General features: G+C 39.3%; 1 protein-coding gene across 1 annotated transcript in view; it reads left to right on the top strand.

Moving 5' to 3' along the window:
* COL24A1 (collagen type XXIV alpha 1 chain) overlaps positions 1 to 20798 on the top strand; it is a 149113-nt gene that overhangs the window by 2657 nt on the left and 125658 nt on the right. Inside the window, exons 2-6 of the mRNA XM_074877236.1 lie at positions 1141 to 1249; positions 4014 to 4108; positions 4175 to 4236; positions 10722 to 12025; positions 20348 to 20401. Coding sequence (XP_074733337.1) covers positions 1141 to 1249; positions 4014 to 4108; positions 4175 to 4236; positions 10722 to 12025; positions 20348 to 20401 — 1624 coding nt within the window. The remainder of the gene's footprint in view (positions 1 to 1140; positions 1250 to 4013; positions 4109 to 4174; positions 4237 to 10721; positions 12026 to 20347; positions 20402 to 20798) is intronic.

Here is a 20798-nt window from a genome sequence, read left to right as displayed (position 1 = left end):
TGATGAGCACAGGGTTGAATGCATCTGTACCAGTTACACTGGGAAAAGATTTTCCTGCCTTCTCTAACAGCCAGCTAGTGGTATTTCTTCCTTTAAACTTGAGGTTTAGGAAACCAGCCTGGAATGAAGAGGATACTGCTGTGCACTGACCAAACCCAAGCTCTGTACACTGCTGAATATTCTTCAGAGAGTGGAATTTTTCATCATTGCTTGCCACAACTTGCTTTGAAGATTATCAGTTTCCTCATTCATCCATCACCCCTACTGGAAAAAAGTAAATGCAGAGAGTTGCTGTCCACTTGTAGAAAGAGACAAAACGCCACAAGATGTCAAAGATTACCAGAAAGATAAGCTCTATTTTAAGTGGTAGAATAGCTCAACCACATTTGATAGTGCCTTCCTCCAAACAATGATATAGTTGCCCTCCACTCGTACTTGCCTGTAAAATAGGAGAGAGGACAAAAAAGTAGTGGGAGGGGAGGAAGCTCAAGAGATATTGGAACAGCTTCATGTGTGATGTTAAATGGGGAAAAATAGTCAGCTAGAGTCTTTCCTGCCACATGCTTTTCCATTTTTCTGTTGTAGTGTCCCAGCAGGACAAGTCTCCCCAAGAGCTATGTGCTCAGCTAAGGCACACTGTCCAGGCTTTCTGCATGCTGCTTGCTTTGCTCCTTGCAGCTATGGCAGAGGATGCAGCAAGCCATGTATGCATTACGCAGCAGGGAGCCTGGTGACTTAGTGGCAGAGTGGTGTGAGAATGGAGACTTAAAAGCTGCAAATGCAGAGTAGTGATCTTGGCCAAGAGAGGAGGGTTTGCGTGAATGTATTCTGTCAGAAAGATAGAATTTCATTTTTTCATCTTTGGCCATGGAGGGCTTCCCTTGTACAACTTCAATTTAGGTTGCACATGGTTTCATTTACAAAAAGTTTTACTTTTGAAAAAAGGTAGAAGGAAGACTAACTTTTCCCATGGAGTAGAGGACTTTCATTCCTATGGTTGTCTCTGGTCCCTGTTTTTTCTCTTAGCTGATCACTCATCTGTTCTTGACATTAGCTGGAGAGCACTGTGTAAGCCAGACATTTGTCTTTACCCCTCACTAAATGATTCTGTGTATCCACTTACATCTGTGTAATTTACAGCCCTGGGAGCATTTTGGAATTTCTTGCCTTCCGACAACGTTTGCTGGGAGGTGACGGAGCCAGATACCTGACACACAGCTTGTCGCTGGCTGATGTAGAAGAGGCTATTGTAATGTTAAGAGGAGTCATCTTTGCATTTTGGTCTCTGGAGTTCTTTGAGCATCCTGACTTTGGAGTTAACTAAAATGTCTTATGCTATTTTTCATTGTGAATCCATTTTGCACCTATGGAAGTCAAATAAATAAATAGAGTTGTCCTGAGTTTTAGCTGATACAGTGCAATGCATGGACTTTCTTCCTAACACAGCAATCTCCTGTCACTAAGCTTCTCATTAAATGAAAAGATGATGCATTGTGTGACACAGAAACTATGAACTTGAATTCTGGTCTTCAGAGCTGAAAAAATGAAGTGAGTGTCCTGTAGCTGACCTGCTGTTTGGACAACCGTCAATATTACGTCTTTTGCAGGAGTGGCAGAACTACTCCAGTAGACATTTCATGGCTGTAGCAGGAGAAAGCCTGAAGAGAAGGAATAGCTAGGGACTGCAGTGGTTAATTAAAAACATGCCCTTACAAGCACATTGGGATTGTGAGGTGTAGTTTCTACCCCACTCTCCTTCTGTGATGAGAACTGGAGCAGTGATGCATGTTTTTGAATATCCTGTACGTTCTGTGCATTTTCTTCTAAAAGCATGATGTATCTACAGTTTTACAGTTGCAATACCAATGACAGAATATTACCGTTATCATGCCTTACTGTTCCTTAAATTATTCACTTGTTCTGATTGCCAAAACTTAAGCTCTCACAATATGCAAATCCACGTGTAGGTTTATAACCAGTGGACCTAATTTTGTCCAAGATCCAGCCCACTTATTTGCCTTGAAAACTTTGAGCAGATATTTTGAAGAATGCTGCAGGAGACTCTTTAAGATATATCATAGCAGAAAAAGTAGGTTTAGTCTAGACATATAAAGCTTCTATTCCCTGCCCCTGTAGCTTGAAACCTTGTTTAAACAAGTGCTTTGTCTGAAAATCGGTGTGGCAATTTGTGAATACAGTCCGGGCTGCTGATCAGGTAGAAAAGGAAAGGACAGCAGAGAGGTTTGCCAAGCTGGAGAGTGGGTGGTGGTGGATAGTGCACTTTTTTAATCAGCACACCTGTAAGCAATTGGAATTGTTTGGGTCTCTAATGTTTCCTTTCTCTTCCTAGCATTTGCCATGGGTTTTTTTCCTCATAACAGAAAATGGGGGAAGCCTCAGCCAGTGGACTTTGGTTGGCAAGTATCTATCAAGCGCTGGGCTTGGAGAGGGGGCAGTTGAGAAGTACCTGCTGCCTGGGTTGGACTGGTCTGGGGAGGGGGCCTGCAAGAAGCAGTGGCACCTGCTGTGAAGTACTCCTTCCCCTCAGGGGACCTTGGGTTGAAAACTAGGTGAAACCCCACAGTAAAACTACATAAGTGGAAGGAGAGTATGTAATCAAACCCATCCTCTGCTTGATCAATGAATTTTTACTCTTTTAAAAATTTTTTTCCTTTGTTTCACTGAGCAATTTGATAAAACCAGATTTTTGTTCTGTGATTTTCATGCACTTGGATGTTTCTGGAATGTTTGAATTGCAAACCCTCGAAAGGAATATTAAGATTTTTCATGAAAACTGCTATATATGTGTGTGTATATACGTACATATATATAAAAAAATATTTAAGCCATAGCATGATTTCTTGTCATTATAGCATTACTAATACTTGGTTTATGCCTATGTTACCCTCTGAGCTGAAGGCAACCTGGCAGCGAACACTCAGTGTAAGGAACTTGTCTGTCATTGCTGTTTGAACCATATGTTCCTGTAAAAAGTGGTAGGGTGTTCTTCCTGCACTTCTTTTGCTGTGCAAGCCTGACTAAATAGCTGGTGAAGCTACATCACATGAAGTTACAGGTGTTCAGTTGCAACTGTGTTACTTTCAAATACTGTGTATTTCAGATACTCAAGTGCTCTCTGCATGGTCTGGCAAACACTTTCAGTCAATCTAGTGTTTGACATTATGAAAAATCAATGAGGTTACATATGTAAATGAGCAAGAGGGTTGAGCTGTTAGTATCAGAACTATTGAGCAGTTAGTATCAGAACTGTATTTCTGACATTTTAGAAATATTTCTTCTTAGAATAAGTAGATACAGGTTACTATAATTGTTACATAGTTCTGTGCCTGGATGCTCAACATTAACAGAAAATATATTTCTCATTTATTAAAAGATTTAGTCACTGATAAGAGTGTGATTAAGTGCTAATCTGGCTAATATATTAACAGTCAGTCTGTTTTTTAACCATGGTTAAAAAATGTATTCTTTGCCCAACATCCAGCACTTCTCATTTAAAGCAAATTTTGAGCACATCTGTATCAACGTTATATATGTTTGTTGCTGTCAGTAGGCCTATGATACGTATCAGTATTGCACTCTTCTATTTGAGCATGAAGTTTTAAGTCAAAATGCGATGGGAATTTTTTTACTTTGAAGAGCATGTCTTGTTTGTAACATGACAAAATTTTATAATACAGGAACAAAAGTGTGGCACAACGTTTTCATTTATGGTAAAATGATGGGGTATAGTGACAAGACTGATAGCAGATCAAAAGTATCTAATGATCTCTACAGGCATTAACTTGTCATTTATTGTATAGTTTCTTTACAGTAACTTGTTTTTTTCCTTTCCAGGAAGAAATTTACTACATAGCAGGATTCATATTTGAAGGCTGCTGCAAGAAAATATAAACCAGATGCAGTTACTTTATTAATAAAAGCCAGTGTAAAATATATGTACTATATATGAGGGCATACATAATCCTTGATCTTTGTGTAAAACGCCTTCTCAGCATCAGTGGAAAGTTGTAGAATGTGATGGCTTTGATCCAGGACTTGATGAAGTCAATGGTATCCTGCCATTGACTTTGGATGTTGAATCAAGCCTGTAATTCCTTGGCATTCTGAAACTGTACATGTTTTCTCACATGTTCTTTCTTTCTTTCCCTTTTAGGAAAACTCTCCTTTTTATTGCAATATGTATAGCTGTGGGTGTTGCACAAGTACCCAAACAAGGTGAGAAGGCTTTTTTGTAACAGGACATTTGTATAATCTGCTGCTAGACGAAAAGAGTAAATGGCCATTGTTATTAGTGACCTTAGGTTCAGTTCCTTAATGGTGGCTTAAAGAAAATACCAGCTACAGCATAATGAGAGCAAAAGTTTAAAGCAACCAGTTTGGAAAAGATGACCTTTTGAAAATTAGTCAGATTTTCTGTCTATGAAATTGCTTACATATTTAAGCAAGCTCTTCATAAAAGAGAAGCCTTGTACAGTGAAAAGGCTTTGATTGTGTCTTCACTGCAAGTGGGTGTCCTTGGGGGTGGCAAGCTATGACTGAGTTACCTTTGCACTTAGGGCTGTGCAAGCAAACCACTGCATATAATAAAGGCTTAGTCTAGGCTGGCATCATTAAAGCAAGAAGTTAAATTGTGTATTCATTTGGTTTTGTATTCAGATGCAGATGTTAGTGAGGAAATAGGGTTGTCTTGTTTTTAGTTTCTTTTTTAATCTGCCAGCTGTTATAACTGCACCAGATGTGCAGCTTGCACTAGAGATTGCGGTGGGAATATTAGCGTCCCAAAGTGGTGGAGGCTAACATGCCATTTAGTCATTTCTTATCTGCCAGGAAAGTGGCAGCATCAGTTCTCTGCCATGTTCCTTCACTGTACAGGTGAAGCAAGAAATAGGTCATCCTTGGCTGGTAAGTATCTTAATTGCAAACACTCAGCTGAATACGAACAGCTGGATTGCATGGTTAAGGCAAGACTCATTCCTGATAATGTTTTGCTAGAGCCCTGTGGGATATTTTAGCAGCCTCCCACCAGTATTCTCACCAATGCCTTTTTCCTTCTCATCATTCCTTGTGACTGGCAAAGCTTGTTTTTTTCCTTCAGTTACTTTCTCTGCCCCTATTCTCTCTGTAGTTTTGCCTTCCATTAGTTGCTCGTTGTTTTCTTGGTAAGATTGGTTGTTGATTTTTCACATTCAGCTCAATGGGGGACATATGCTTTTGTGATGATGGGTTTTTCCCAGATTTTCCTAATAGTTGAGCCAAGTCCTCATCGGAGGAGGGGTAGCACCCATAGATATGTGTGGCCTGCCCTGCTCCAGGCCTGGGGGGATGGCAAGAGAAGAGGCTGGTTTTGGGAGGCAGTTTGCACTTTCCTAGTGTAGTGGGAGCAGGTAAGGGTTGCCAGAGACAGGTGTGCAGCGATGGTTTGAGTTGCCTTCATCCCTCCAGACCACCCTCCTCCTCTGCAAAGAAATAAACAATTTCTCTCACTTCTCGTGTGCCTCAGCCTGAGAACTGCTTTTCTAACAAAACTTCAGGCGAGGACTGTGAAGGCTACAGGACTGGGGTCGACAGCAACATGGGAGAGTGGGTGCAGTCTGAGGCTATTTGCCTCTTGGCTGAGAGTACCTCCATGCACAGAGCTTTGCAAAAATGGGATAAAGGGTCTTGACATGCTCACATTTGATTATTTTTTACTTATCACCAGCAGATTAAGGAGCTTTCTTACTTTTTTTTATATATATATTACTCAACAGAATTTCTAGATTGCCATATGAGAAACCTTACTGATTCAAGACTCCCCTTCGACCCCCATGCACAGATGCCATACATGACTTCATTTTCCTTAAGTGCTTGCTTGGGATCAAAATGGTGCATTGAACCTTGATGCAACTTTCTGCCCGTGGGGGAATTTGGTCTGTCATGCACTTTATTTGCACAGTGTGTAAACAAGGGTGCAAAGAGCAGTTCAGTGAACAGCAGACTCCTCAAAAAAAGAGCAGCTCAAGTGTATCCCTCAGCCTCAGTATGTAACCCACAGAGTTAGCACTATTCCATTTGCAGTGTTTAGAGTTTGTCCAGTGACGGGATTGTCTGCCCATTAGGAACATAACACTTAAGTTGTTATTAAAATTTTCTTGGCAGTTGTATTTTGAAAAAGTAGTCTGCCAAATATGAAGATGCTAGCTAGAGTAAAATTCCATTTCTCCCAAGCTGATGGGACAGCCTGTGCATGCTTTACCTGAGAAGCTATGCCTTGTTCATTTTGGTAGGCTGCTGTGAATTGTGTTCAGTGAAATATGTAAAGATTTGGCCTCAACCTTTGGGAATAGTACTTTGAGTGTGGCTCAAGAACATACAGAATCAATGTATCTGGTTGGCTTTCCCATGCCAGTCACTCAGCCTGGGGACAAGGAGAGCACTGGTTGCAGCCAGGTATCTTAATTTACCCAACTGCAGATGCAGCATCACCTAGGAAATGGGCAACCTGATGAGTAATTACTCTCAGTTCTGGTGGAGCTGGCTGATGAATGACTTACCCATACTGGTAAAGGGAAAGCAGGTAATGTGTATACTAGGATTGCTGAAATGGAGCGAGCACCCCAAATATCCTGTCTTCAGAGTAGTCATGGGTATGGAGGAATGTGGAAAATGAATGGAATAAGGTGTGGAGCAATCAAATAGCCAAATCCCCTCATCCCCCCCAGTTCCTTTTTGGAACTTTTTTTGTGCAAGAGGGTCTGAAGATTTTTTTTCCAAAGCCCATGTTAGGTTTTCCCTCCCCTCATGATGCAGAAAGGTTGTGAATTTTTCAAGTCCTCCTAGAAGGTGTAAGTGCTTGACACCAAAAACTTCAAACTTTTCCTTCAAGAAGATGAGCCGTTAAAATTTGGGGAGCTAATGGGTTGAGTAAACAGTAAGTGAAGACAGATGTTATGCAGACATGGGTAACCAAAGAAAACTGACTACTGATAAGTAAAGAAAATAGTGGTTGTCATGCTGGGAGAATGAGTTGAGAAGGTTGCCTGCTCCCAAACCCATGTGTACTGCCAAGAGCTTCTGAAAGCCTTAAATGAAATAAAAATACATGTTGGACCAGAAATGAAACAACTGGCCAGAAGAGTTTGGAGCAGCCTTTTGGCTTGACAGTGGGTTAACAGACAGCAAGTCAGCAAGGAATAATTAATTGATACTTAATCTTTTGCTGTCATTTTTCACACAGCATGTATTTGTGTTTAGCTTTCTCAGGACCTGTCATTGTTCGCAGATATCTGTTTGCAGGATGTGGAGAATGTGTCTTATTTCTCATCATGCTCTCAGATGATTCTTCTTTTTTAAAAAACTTTTAAACAATGTGCTGTTTTCAAATCAAAACTGCCAAAATTTTGGCAATTTTGCTTGCAATTTGAAATTTAGTAGCGGTAAGTGTCTTTTTTTTTTAATTGACTTTTAAACCAGTTTAAGCTTTTTGTCGTATACTTCAATTTATAATACTTCAGACAGATCATGTGCATTGTTATTTTTAAATACGAATATATAATTAAAAATATTTTAAAATACCAAGTTCTTGCCAAATATTTCAGGTTAGGATGTGATATTTAGGCACAACTTTAGGTTAGATTATTAGCTATTCTCTGTGCAGTCAGCTGGCCCAGCCATTGCACAGAAGTGCTGGAACGGTGTCTCCTGCCTTGGGATATTATTTGCATGTGTAAGACCTCTGCAGTGCCCAGAGCTCAGGACCTGTGTTTCTTCTGAGATTTCCCAAGGGCAATACAGCTTTCTCCTCCATAACTACATGCAGACCATGCAGGACTAGGGTCCTGGGAAAGTGTGGTGGTTCATTAACAGATGCATTGTGCTTCAAAGCTCTATTATAACCTGACCTCTGTTATCAGTTTGACAGATAAAAATACAGCCATAGTAAATGAATTGCTCTGAGGCAAAACATCTTGAGAAATTGGCGTACACACGACTTTCTGTAAAGATATGCTTTCTCCATACCTCTGTCTGTGCTGGCTACCCGCCAGGATAATCTTGGCATGTCCATGAATCTCAAACATGACTAGAAACACTACAAGGTGTGTAATTAATTTTCAAGATGTACAGTGCATTCAGGTTGATGCTTTTACTTCCAATTTATAAACCACTCTCAAGGAAATCTCGATCTCTTTTCATAATTTACCACAGAAACTAAGCCAACATCTGTCTATTCTTAAAGTTTGCTATGAATACATTCAGTAAACAGAGAAAGGGAAGACTGGGAAAGGAGACCTTTTTTCCACTTAAGAGAGAACATCCATTTGTTTCAGTTGCTCTTTTTTCTTAACAGAGAATCCTTAATTTTCTTGGTTATTCCAAATTTTTTTAATGCCATTTAATAGCTTTATTTACTTAATATAAGTGCAGGGTGTATAATAAAAGTACGCTCAGCTAAATGCTATGTAAAGTGCCAGTCTTTTCCCAGTCAAACTTATTAGATCAGTGCAACTGTTAGATACTACTAGTCATTTTTAATATAGGTAGTTCACTGAAGCGTAGGTCCAGCCAGTTATTCCACAAAACGTGATACCCTATGCTTCTGTGCAGTGCTGTTTATGAAAACTACAATGTTCCATTTCCCCTTGTGCAGAAAATCAGAAAATTTAGGTTAGAGGGACCTTGAACTCATCTGGTCCTACCTCCTGCTGAGATCAGGGTCAATACTGAAGTTAGTTCAGGTTATTGGGTCTTGTCCAGTTGGGCTTTGAAAATCTCCAAGAATGGAGATTGCACAATGTCTCTGGCCCCCTGGTCCAGCACTTAACCACTTTTGTGGTGAGAATGCTTTTTCCTTGTATGGAGCTGGAATTTCTTGTGTTGCAGCTTGTGCTTGTTACTCCTCAGCTTTTCTGTTTTCCCTATAACTCCAATTCAGATAATGGACAATTGTAATTAGATTCTCCCAAAACTTCCCATCTCCAGGCCAAATAAATGTAGCTCCTTCAGCCTTTTCTCATGTCATGTGTTTTAGCCCCCGGCCTTCTTGTCTCTTATTTTCATGATTGTGTTTTGTCTCAATCTCTGCAGTATTTCTGTAGCACCTTTCACAAACACCCAGACAAGCAGTTTTACCAATCAATGCTGTAAATGCTGTCTTATTTTGTGACCCTATGGCAAGACTGCTGGGGACATGCAGTTTAGCTCCTGTTCAAGCCTTTGTAGTGTTTCTGTTTCAGCTGCATCATAAGGGATCTAATAGTGTCCTTATATTCATTCTGAAGGAAGAAGTTGTTTATGACCACCAACTCCAACATGCCTAAATCTGATTTAGGCAATACCAAATGGATTCAGTCATCTTTGACCATTGATTTACCCTTTAGGAGGAAAGTGGCTTTGATTTCTTACCCCAGGTCAGCTATGATTTCAGTTTGTCAGGAGGCTAGATGTGTTTCTACCTATTAGGTGAGGATATTTAGCCAGGTAAACGATGGAGATACTGTAAGGTCCAGGCTAAGAAAAGAGCTAAAGCACAAAGTTCACATTATATAAGACACTAGAAAATCCAACCGTGAAAACACCTGTGCATTCCACCCTGTAGGAAGGTCTATCTAGACTTCTATATGCCAAAGCCAAATCTATAGGACATAAATCAGTAGGACAGTTGGTTTCTCAGTCTCCTTAATGTCCACTGCTGTCTCCTGCTGTGGAGAGCACTCTTAATATCTTGTCTGGGTAGCTGCAGCCTTATGTTTTCTGGGAGGACAGACGAGCCAGAAGATCAGAGCACTGCTGCTTGGGTCCTGACATTTCTCCCCTTTCCTTGCTCTTCACCACTTCTGCTTTTGCAGAGTTCACTTCATCCATGACCCCAACAAGTAAACTGTGTGGAGGGAGAGGAGGCAGCAGCACACCGTTGCATCTCCCCTTGGGAAGATCATTGTTTTCTTTGACTATCTTTGGCACAGATACACAGATCACAGGGTGATCCCACTGGGAAGACAATTCCCTCTGAAGCCAGCTCTGTAAAGTCACAGGGCCTTGCTTAGCAGGAGGAGAGCTCCCTGGTGGAAGCACAGCAATTCTTCCCAGGTACCAGCTGAATTACCTCCGCAGCACATAGTAGCTCCTTGGCAAGGCTTACCTTTGTATTTTGCTTTGAGACAGTGACTATCTTTTGGTGCTGTATTGAGGTGTTACTGTGTTACAAATAGCTTGACCTTTCTTAAAAACAAAGCAGCACTTCCCTCAAATGCTTTCATTTAAGCTTTTTAGATAAAGGGGAAAAGCATGGTTTTCCTGCAGAATGCTTTGTGAAGAAAAAGTTTTAAAAAAAAAAATTGTCTGCTCAAAGAGTAGGCAGGATTAGCCAAACAAATAAGGAACTAACAAAGTGTGTTCACTGACTACTGTGAAAAGGTTAAAGACCGCAAATGGGAATTTCTCAGTTTCGTAAATGGATTAACCTACAATGGGCATTACATGGGCCTTTCTGTGTGGTTTGGGGTTTTTTTTAAAGATGGAAATTTTGTTCTGGCTTTAATTATTTCTTTGATTTATGTGAAAGATTGGTGTGCCTTACACAGGGATTTGATGGCCTTGCTGTGTGCAGTATATATGCTCTGGGAAGTACAGATTTGTTAAGATGTGCATACATTTGTTTATGTGGATCTGAATTTATGAGCTCTTAAACAAAATCAACAGTATGCCTTTATTTCTTTTTACAGCAATAGATGTTCTTCATCAACTAGGCCTTGTGAAAGATGTTCAGCAGCCCTCAGAGACGACAGTGCCCTCAACATCATCTCTGTTACTTCAGGGTGTTCGTCTAACCGTATCAGGAGTTGTGCTAACTAGTGATGCACATATTGAGTCCCCCATCATTCAAGTCATACCATCAAATCTAGGGCAGCAGTTCACCATATTGGTTGGGTTGTACTCGTACAGAGTAAATAACGCTTTCCTTTTCAGTATTAGGAACAAAAGCAGACTGCAGTTTGGTGTCCAGCTGCTACCAAGAAAGGTAGTGGTGCACACTGGGGGGAAGCAGTCCGTATACTTTGATTATAGTGTTCATAATGAACAATGGCATTCATTTGCCATTGACATTAGAGACAAGACTGTCTCAATATTTGCTGAGTGTGGAAAAAAGTACTATAGCAGGGAAATACTTTCTGAAGTGGAGACATTTGATTTGGATGGTTTATTTACCCTGGGAAGGATGAACTCTCACTCTGTCAGCTTTGAAGGAGTTATATGTCAGCTAGATATTATTCCCTCTGCAGAAGCCTCTGCAAACTATTGTAAATATGTGAAACAGCAGTGTCGCCAGGCTGAAACGTATCGATCTCTGCTAGGAGCTCCACATGTGTCAGATGGGCTGGATATTTTTTCAAATATGATGACTGACGAGAAAAGCCAGTCAGAAGGTATATCAGCTTATAGAAAGAGAGAAGCATCAAACGTTCCTGTTACCAGTGTCGCTCAGATTCACTTTCTACCAGAATACTTTGAGTCAAGAAATGTCTCTGCATCAGAGTTTGCAGAGGCCAAACCTTTGTTGCTGGAAGCTTGGCCTGAAACAGAACTCCAGGAGGATGTTGATCTGCCTCTTCATCAGCAGGAGACAAGGAAAAAAAGAAACATCACTAAAACCCCCACAGGATCATATCCAAATACTTTAGATAATACCATGGAAGATGCAGGCAGACAAAGTGAACCTTCTCTGATCTCTCCTGTAAAACAGAGTAAAACTAAAAGCAAGGGAATGGACAAAGCAAAACAGCATTTAGATGAACCAAGCAAAAAGCAGCAAATCTTCAACGCAACCCTGTACAGTTTGCCTGCTGATCTCACTCTGGATAATCAGCTCAGTCCAGGGCAGGAAGGTGCATTTGATGCTGATGAGACTTATCACACAGAAAACAGTTATGAAATTGGTATTGATAATTATGTTTATGACTATGAAGATCTTGACAAAATGTTTGAAATGGAAAGTGTCAGAGGTCCAAAGGGGGAAACTGGACCTCCTGTAAGTTATCTTTACTGCTATTTTTACTATAATGCAGCAACATACATTTAACAGAGGCTTTGAAAGAAACCTTGCAAAGCATGCCAAAGCTGTGACTGCAACTTCTTCCGGCTGTACTGTACAAATGTTCGTCTGCCTTAAGTATGTCTCTTTCCCGCATGTAATTTTGGTGTAAGTGTTGTATATTTTCACTTACTGGCAGAATAGAAAGACATTCAAGATATTGACATTTTGGTGAAGTGGTAGGCAACCCAGACTTCTTTAAAATTTGAAATGCAGCCAGATGTTTGTAACTGCTAATTATGGAGACTGCTCACTTAATAAAATTACAGGATAAGTTCATACAGTACAGAAATGTAGACACTGATCTGTGAAAAGAACGATCAGGCTGTTTGGAAGACTGACATAGTTTTCTCATTTGAACAATGCTATCAAAATTCATAATTGTAGAAAGAGACCAGTGGCTGAATCCAGACTGGTAAAACCATTCATAACTGAAGGTTACGGGGTCATGCAAACCTGCATGTAAAAGAATTTTTAGAACAGTTTTACAAGATTTTGTGGCATATTTTCAGTTCACAGGGTAAGTGATCCCTGAAACAATTGCAAATGCACAGTAGTGATTTCAATAGAAACCTGTTTGTCCTTTTTTATTGTGTGCACAGGGCTCATAAACTTTTTAATACATAAAAATGGAAGCAATATATATGAAGCTAGACAAGAATGAACAGCAGTTCCTGCTTGGCCTGAGTAATGTGATAGTGCTTGTCTATGAGTTTTTGGTTAAAATTTTTAAAGCGTAGCATGGAGTAGATAATTCCACTTGTTCTTTTTTTTGTGTGTGTGCATTTGTCTGGTTATTACTGGAAAGCAATTTCATATCTGTTAAGCAGCTCCTAATATATATTTGGATGTGCCCATAAATTTATGGCATGTATTCTTTCAGCACTGAAATATTTTTTTTTCTTAAGGTAGTCAGCAACTGAAAATATATTTAAAAATTCAGGTCTACTCTAAGTAGGATCCAGATGCAAAGGGATTGTTACACAATTGAAAAATGTGTTAACAAGTAATTCACATAAGTTCGGGGTGTTCTTGCTTAATCTTTTTTGAATGTGAAGTCTGTCTTTTTTTTTTTTTTTCCTTTTTGTCCCTTACAATAGTATTTATGGAGACATATCACTAAGTATGTACCTGCCATCAACATGAGGTTAATTTCCATTTTTGGAGCTTAGGATGTTTAGTAACTGCTAACTGAAACTTTTAACTTTAACACATAGCTTGTACATTGTGATTTCAGTCAGTTACAGCCAAGAAAGTTAAATCCATTATTTTTTACATGGCACAGAAGTGGCTGCTGAGAATGCTGTTGGGTGTTTGCATTACTAAGAAACACCAAGCAAATGCTCCGTTTTTTTTCCTAGACACAGGCACAATACATACAGTGTCAAAGATGGACTCAAGTTGTGCCAGGGAAGGTTTAGACTGGATATTAGGAAGTATTTCTTTACAGAACGGGTTGTTAGGTGTTGGACTGGGCTGCCCAGGGAGGTGGTGGAGTCCCCATCCCTGGAGGTGTTTAAGAGTAGGGTCGACTTAGCGCTGAGGGATATGGTGTAGTTGGGAAGTGTTAATGTTGGGTTGATGGTTGGACTGGATGATCTTCAAGGTCTTTTCCAACCTAGATGATTCTGTGAAAGATGATAGCTGATTTGGAGAGTTCAAAGATGTCTATGTTAGCATTTTCTATGCCTGTCTTACAGACTGGGGATGCAGAAATTTATCTCATCAGGAAGGCAGTTAGAACAGACCTTGTGTTTGGTATAGTCTGTAGCAATGGATATGGTGCATTTTTGCTGAAGTGTTTTGCTGGGTCAGGATTTACATAACATCCAAGGTTTTAGAGATCTGTGGCAGATCCGGGAACTTAATCTGGACTTTTCTGGGCACTAGTCTGCCCGAAGGGGCCAGCAGCACCCACTGGAACACAGGCAAAGCTAAAGCATTGTGCTGCCAGAAAGGTTGATGTCAAAGGGAGAAGGTCTCTGCATGGCCTTGTCCACACAAGGTTTTGTAAAGAATTGTGTTCTGTGGAGGTTGCGTGGCACAGTACCTGCCACTGTTGTTGGCTTCAGACTTGAAGAGGTGATCTTGGTTTGCTTTCTTAGTTTAGTACACTCATGTAGAGAAGACCAGTGATTATCCAGCTTTCATATGTGTGGCTCTTACACTTTAACACATAAGTACCCACAGAGTCTTATCAGTGGGGAGCCTAAAAAAGCAATGCTGAGGAACTTGCAAACTTCCCTTGCAGCAAAAACTCCTAATGAGGTATGAAACCCCCCTTTTTTTTCTCTTCTTTCATTACATTGTGGTTGCTTTGAATTTTCTTTCAAGATTTTGACTCGGAAATGTTTGTTCTTTTGGAGTTGACAGAAAAGAACTAGATTTTGTGGTTCTTAAACTCCTCAGATTCATTTTAGCTTTTAATCATCTACCAGAACTGATTCTTGCCTTGTATAATTAGGCCCCTTGTATTCCATGATCCCACAGCTGTGGAATTCACCCACTGCTGCAAAGCAGGGTTCCAGAATTCAGGCTTTCATTTATGGATAGCATATGGAAAAGGGCACCTATTTATTCAAAACTATTAAGATTAAAATTCTAGCAGTTGCAATGACCAAAATCCCCTACAAAAATATAAAGTGATTTTAAAGTGGAACAGTGTGGTCTCCTGAACCACTAGTTTAGAGGGAAAGATGCTCCATTCATCTGATGAGCCACTCCTTTTTGTGTTGCAGAGGATGTTGGCACTGCATAAAGATTTAAAAAATAAATCTGGTGTGTATTTTTAACTGTTCAAATTTCAAACTTATATTTTTCATTGCACAGTCCTAAAGCAGTTTGCAGTAACGTGATAGTCCTACACTGGTAGAAGGAGGGGTTGATGTGAGCTGAAGAGCTGATTTAGGTTACTTGCTGGTAGGTAATTGCATCTGCAGGCCTATCTGCACAGGGTTTGGTTTCCTCTGAGAAATGAACTAGGAATTCATTTCCTCTATTAGAAAAGCTTTCTGGATTGTGAAGACCAAAAAGTGGTGTTCCTTAGGCTATCTAGTTGGTAAGGAGAAGCAGTCATGAGATATTGCCAGGAGGAATTGGAAATGCAAGCCCTGCATTAGGCAGGATTGAGTCCTGGATGAGATGCTCTTATTCCAACCAAGAAGTCAGAGTGAGAACCCTGAGAGAGGGCAGTTCAGAGATCCTAAATGTGGTGCTAAATAGCAGTAAGGGTGTCAGCTACCCTCTCACTCTTAGCTTATTTCACTTATTTCACTCTTAGCTACCCTTTCACACTTTAGTTTATTTCACTCTAAGCTTATTTCTCAGTTGAAAAAAATTTTTTGCTGGGGCTCTCCCTGGCCACAGGGGATATATCAGGCAGTCAATCACTTTCATGCATTTTAGCTGTGCAGGTAACCCTCACATTTCCCTGCCCAGGCTGAGAAATCTATCTCGGTATCTGCTGATTCAGATAAAAAACTTTCTTTTGCTGTTCAAAATTTAGATAAAAAGATTCTTGCTGTTTTATTTTTAGTAGCAAAAAGATGTTATTCTTAAATATTTAACATTTCATTTAATTTCTCTGAAACTGATGCAGTTTCCCTATCTTCTGCACAACAATATTGAAAAGCCTTAATCCATAACCCATATACATATATATATATTCCTCTGATGTTGATATTACTTTGACTGTTGTAGGAATTCTTGATGAAGAAAGGGAATGACTTCCACAGCTGTAGAGAAAGGAGGTTAATCATAGACAAGTGACTGCCTGCTCTAGGGCATTTGGAAAGAGAAGTGTGGGTGTTTTTTTTTATTTCCAGTGAAATGCAAATAAAACAAGAAGAAAAAATAGGTGGACATTCATCTTTGGTAGGATCCTTGTTGTTCATAATATCTGTATGAAGTAATATGCTTTAAAAAGGTAGACAAATAATACTAGGAGTAGGTAGAAGAATTCCAGATGATCTAAAACTGATGGGATGAATCTTAGTGCAATAGTACAGAAATTAAAAGTACAAATAGAGGATGAGGGAGTGATTGGTTAGGCAGTCAGATGAGGGTGATAGAATGATGTTATAATGCACTAGAGAATGACTGTGATGCTTGATACATGACCAGGAGTGGTGAATATCAGAGGCTATTTTTCTCTTGGTTTGGGTATGCTGAGGCTGCAGTTCGGAGAAGTGTCCTCAGTTTTGGGTGATGAGCTTTAAAAAGGATGTAGACAGACTGGAAGGATTGCAGAAGGTTGCAGTAACGGTGGTGTGGTTATAGAAAATATGATTCTGAGCAAATGTTAAAACAGAAGTGTGCTTAGTAATGAAAGTAAGGGACAAATGTTACAGTTCTGCAAAGGGTGAGTCAATGAAGATACTTTTTTGCCTGTTTGCAGAAAGTATGGCAAGACAGAGTAGGAAATTTTAGGTAGGACATAAGAAAAATACAGCTAATCAGCGGGATACCTACACAGTAGAAGAGGTGATATTAGCAATGTTGGAAGTGGAATTTCCTTTCATAGAGAGTTTTTGAGAAAAGGTTTGGAGCCTGATGTTGCTGTTCTTCCCTGCTGTATTTCAGGTATGTTGGTGATGATATGCAGAAAGGTTCATGGTGGTTTTGTTTTGCTGAAGGACCTCCTGCCTTAGGTATTTAACAGATCAAGCATTAAACTCATCCTTCTTTAATTTAGTCTTTTAAAAAAGTGTTCGAGGTGAGCTGAGGTTGAGTGGTTAGGGTGTAGTCAAATGCCTTTTAAAGAGAAACTTCATAGTTGTTTTGCAAGAGAAATTTCAGTGTATATGATTTAGGTATTGAATGGCAAAAGGATCAGCATATGCCTGTGCAGGAGTTTCAGCTACTTAATAGAGAATTTACTGTTGTGCATCTGAAATCCTAGGGGCTTGTTGTATGTAAATGAAATGCTTCCTATTACCTCTGGTATAGGGTAAGTTTAAAACACATTAATCTATAGAAGGGCTTCAGTATCCTAGAAAATGTCTGAAGGTTCACCATTACATTCATCCCAATGACTATTTGAGAGGTAGTGAAAATCTTTGGAAGAGTAGCATCTACTTTTATTATTTCAGGATTAAGCCATAATTATTTGGAAATTGAGCTTCTTCTCTCAATAGCTAAATGAAATTTTTAGTTCCTAAGGACAGTAAGTTGTAGTACCTTTCTTAAGGTACATATCTGTTTTGAGCAAACTGATCTTATGAAATAAATTAATTTTAAATTTGTGTCAGTAATATTTACATGAAGTCACTACTTTTTTGTTGGTGGTTAAAATGTCAAATGCAAAAAACCCCACATTAATGCTTTTAATTGCTTCGGGTTTGTTTAATTACTGTTTCCAGTAGATGGAGAAAAAGCTATTAAAACACATGAGTAATTCCTTGGTTTGAGAAATTGACTCACTCTCAGATGTTGACTTTTGTGGCTTAAGTGGATGCCTAAGAGGCATAAATAGCTTCCTAGCTAGTATAAAAACAGTCACGCTGATTTGAAGTTGTAGTTGCTTTCACAGGTTGAAGAAGTACGTAGGGTGGAATAACTTCCTAAAACTAGACAGAAAAGCATTTCTGGGAAGACTTACATGTGCTCTACTAAGTTTGCTGTCAGCAGAGACGTTTCTTGAGTTGTAGAGAGGAGTTTGAGGTGGAGGTTAAGGAGTACTGTACTCTGGTTAAGGAGAGGCCTTGTTAATACTTTAATCAAACACCTGGATTTCTGGTGCTAATCACTTATTGTTAACCAGAGACTTCATCTACAATAGTTGTCTTTGTTTTAGAAAGCCTTGAGAAAGCATTATTCATCTGTGGCTGCAAAATATATTTTACTGCTTCTTTTAGGGGTTCCTGAGGGCTTGGTTGTGATTAGATTTTCTTCTTTTTGCATTTTTTTAGGTGAAGAGAGATAACTGTTTATGAATTAGTGTAATCAAAGTGAGGGTGTTTTTCAGGTTTGGGGTGGTTTTTTTCTTGCAAAGGAAGCAGGTACTAATTTAAAAAAGAAGTCACATAGGAAGAATGTTCTCACTGCCCTCATTCAAGAAATCAGCAGCAAAGATCAGGGATCTTAATAAATATTCATTAAGATTTCTATTAGGAAAATGGTGGGAGCTGGCTGTTCATGTATTTTTAAGGAAATGTAGAAAGCATCTGAAATAGGGATATAGAAGAACTTTGTACCAGAAATCGCAAAAGAATGCACATTAGTTGCAACTATTTTACTTAATAAAAAATATGTTTCCTTTTGTAGTCCCAGCATAATTTTCTAAGCAGAGTGCATCTCTTAACTTACAATGTGAGAGGAGATATTAGAAAACATACTACTTCAGCAGTGACAGGGTAGGAGCTCTCTGTGCCGTTTCAGGTAGGTTTTTGGACCTGGACAAGAATGCCAGGTCAAGAGCTTTCCATGTGTCTGCTACATTCTTTTTAGCAAATGCAGAGGCTTTTTGCTTTAGAAAAATATGAGGATGCTAGTGAGCATTTATACAGTCAGGGTGAATAGCAAACCTCCTATGCTAAAAGTATGATACGTTACGGTTTGACCTAAAGACCAGGACTGCTACACAGATTTGTCTTCTAAATTACACAGAGAGGGAAGCGCAGGGTATAGGTTTCAGCATGACTTAATGCAGTATATATGGACATACAAATATTCCCAACTATAAATCTGCAGTTGCACTACAATTAGACAATTAGATTATTATTAATTATTGTTATTAATTAGACTAGATTATTATGATTAATTCAATAGGAAAATCTTTATTTTTTTCTTCCTCAGAACAACAGTGTTTTTCCCAGAATTGACCAAAGTGGTCTGTATTTTGGCCAAATTAATGTAATTGGCTTGACAATGCCTAAAGTCTGTAATCAGCACTATCTTCTCTGCTAGTGACATTATCTTTCCAAGGAAAAAGAAATATCACTTCCACAAAACTTTAGATTTTAAAAAATGCAACTTTTGTCTTAATAAAATGATTCATTGGTTGCTAATAAAAGCCCAAAGGGTGTTTGTCTTTCTTTCCCTTCTCTCTCTTTTTTTCTTTTTTTTTTTTTTTCCCTTTTTTGCAAAGTGTGCAAGTTGGCCATTTCAGCCACCATAGTTGGTCTTCTGATTTCCCTCGTATTCCTGCCAGCTTTCAGCAGTGTTGTGTGGTGATGGGCAGGTATGATAGCATATTTGCTTAGTGCCTCAGCTAAGAGGCTGTAGTATATACAGACCACAGGAGTACAAGGAAGCCTGGGTAAAAGAGCAAGTTAAATCCCTTCCTGCTATCACCAACTGACCTCCTTCATGAGGTCTGACTTTCTTGATGCCCATCTTCCCTTGCAGTGGAAGTCCCTGGTTTCTGTTAAAGCTGGAACTGGCTGTGTTGGCATTTGGATGGGAACTGAATTTACCCTTAAGAATAGCCCATGCCTCCTTAGGACCTAAGTGTGATCGATGAAATCTAATATAAATTAGTGCAGATTTTAGTCTAGAGCTCTCAGTCGTATTTGAGTACAGTGAGGTAGATCCTGGGGTTTTGAATGTGAACAGCAATCACATACAGAAAAGGAAAGGTTTGTACGGTCAAAACAACTAGAGGTACAGAGGCTGTACATTGTCTAATATTCTTATAGTGACAAATCTAATTTACTTGCAAAAGATACATCTGGTTATATACTAGTATTTTAGTTAAAAGTCTGCATTTTCTTTAAAGAGAATGATATTCATTATATGTAAGGGCAAATTTGCTACCAGTTATTCTTATCAGAAGCTTTTAATAGCAAACTGAACAATCATTTGGCCACGTTTATTTTCTTCTATTTTATGTCTGTCTTTTCTGTGAGGTGGTATCTCATTTTTTCACAGTTACTCCTGACTTTTCTAAAATGTGTTTGTCATACCAGCATGCTTATTAAAAAGGCTTAATTATTCTCTGTTCTTTGTTTTGAAATACACTGCACTTGCTTGTTTCTAATCCTTGAAGTGATCTTTTCTTCCTTTAATACAAATACACTTCAGTAAAAGTTACTATCTAGATTGTTAGCTCCAATTCCTCTGACATAAGATACTTTCTAAACAGAAATCTGATTTAGAGCAAGATTAAAAACATACGTGCTTGTAGTTTGGGAATTGGTTTTCCAGTTGAGAAGGTCTGCACAAGCATTAAGTCATCAGAAGAACTGCTCTGATTCAGACTTGTGATACTGTCCGTGTATCAGGTTTTAGCCTCAATTGTTTTGATTTCTCTATCACCAGGGTCCTCCAGGTCCTCCAGGTTTACCTGGTCCATCAGGGAAGAGAGGTCCTCGGGTGAGTAAAACGGCTATGTTCTTCTGTAGCTCTAGGCAGGTCACCAGTAATCAAACTGGATTTTGCATCATTTTGTTTTTCTCAACTTTATTGATATGCTTGGTGGTTATGAAAGTGTATGATATTTAACAATTGGCAGATAGGTTAAAGTATTGCAAAGCAAACAGGTTTTTTTCCTGCTGTGAGCCTCCAGCGTAGTTAATTCCGCGTATGGCTGCGACATTGAGCATTGTTAGATTTGTATCTAGCTTTTGCTGCTTGTAATACTAACTTTTAGCTTTTCCATGCTGCTCCCATCTGCTGTAATCTAAGGTCATGTTCATTCGTTTTTGGAATGAGGGGGAGTGAGCAATGCATGCCAGGGCCACAGAGGAGCAGGCGGTGGATACAAAATTAA

The sequence above is a fragment of the Strix uralensis genome, chromosome 8 (assembly GCF_047716275.1).
Source record: "Strix uralensis isolate ZFMK-TIS-50842 chromosome 8, bStrUra1, whole genome shotgun sequence".
NCBI classification, from domain to species: Eukaryota; Metazoa; Chordata; class Aves; order Strigiformes; family Strigidae; genus Strix; species Strix uralensis.
The sequence above is the reverse complement of the archived record's forward strand: the minus strand, read 5'-3'. Positions and strand labels throughout refer to the sequence as shown.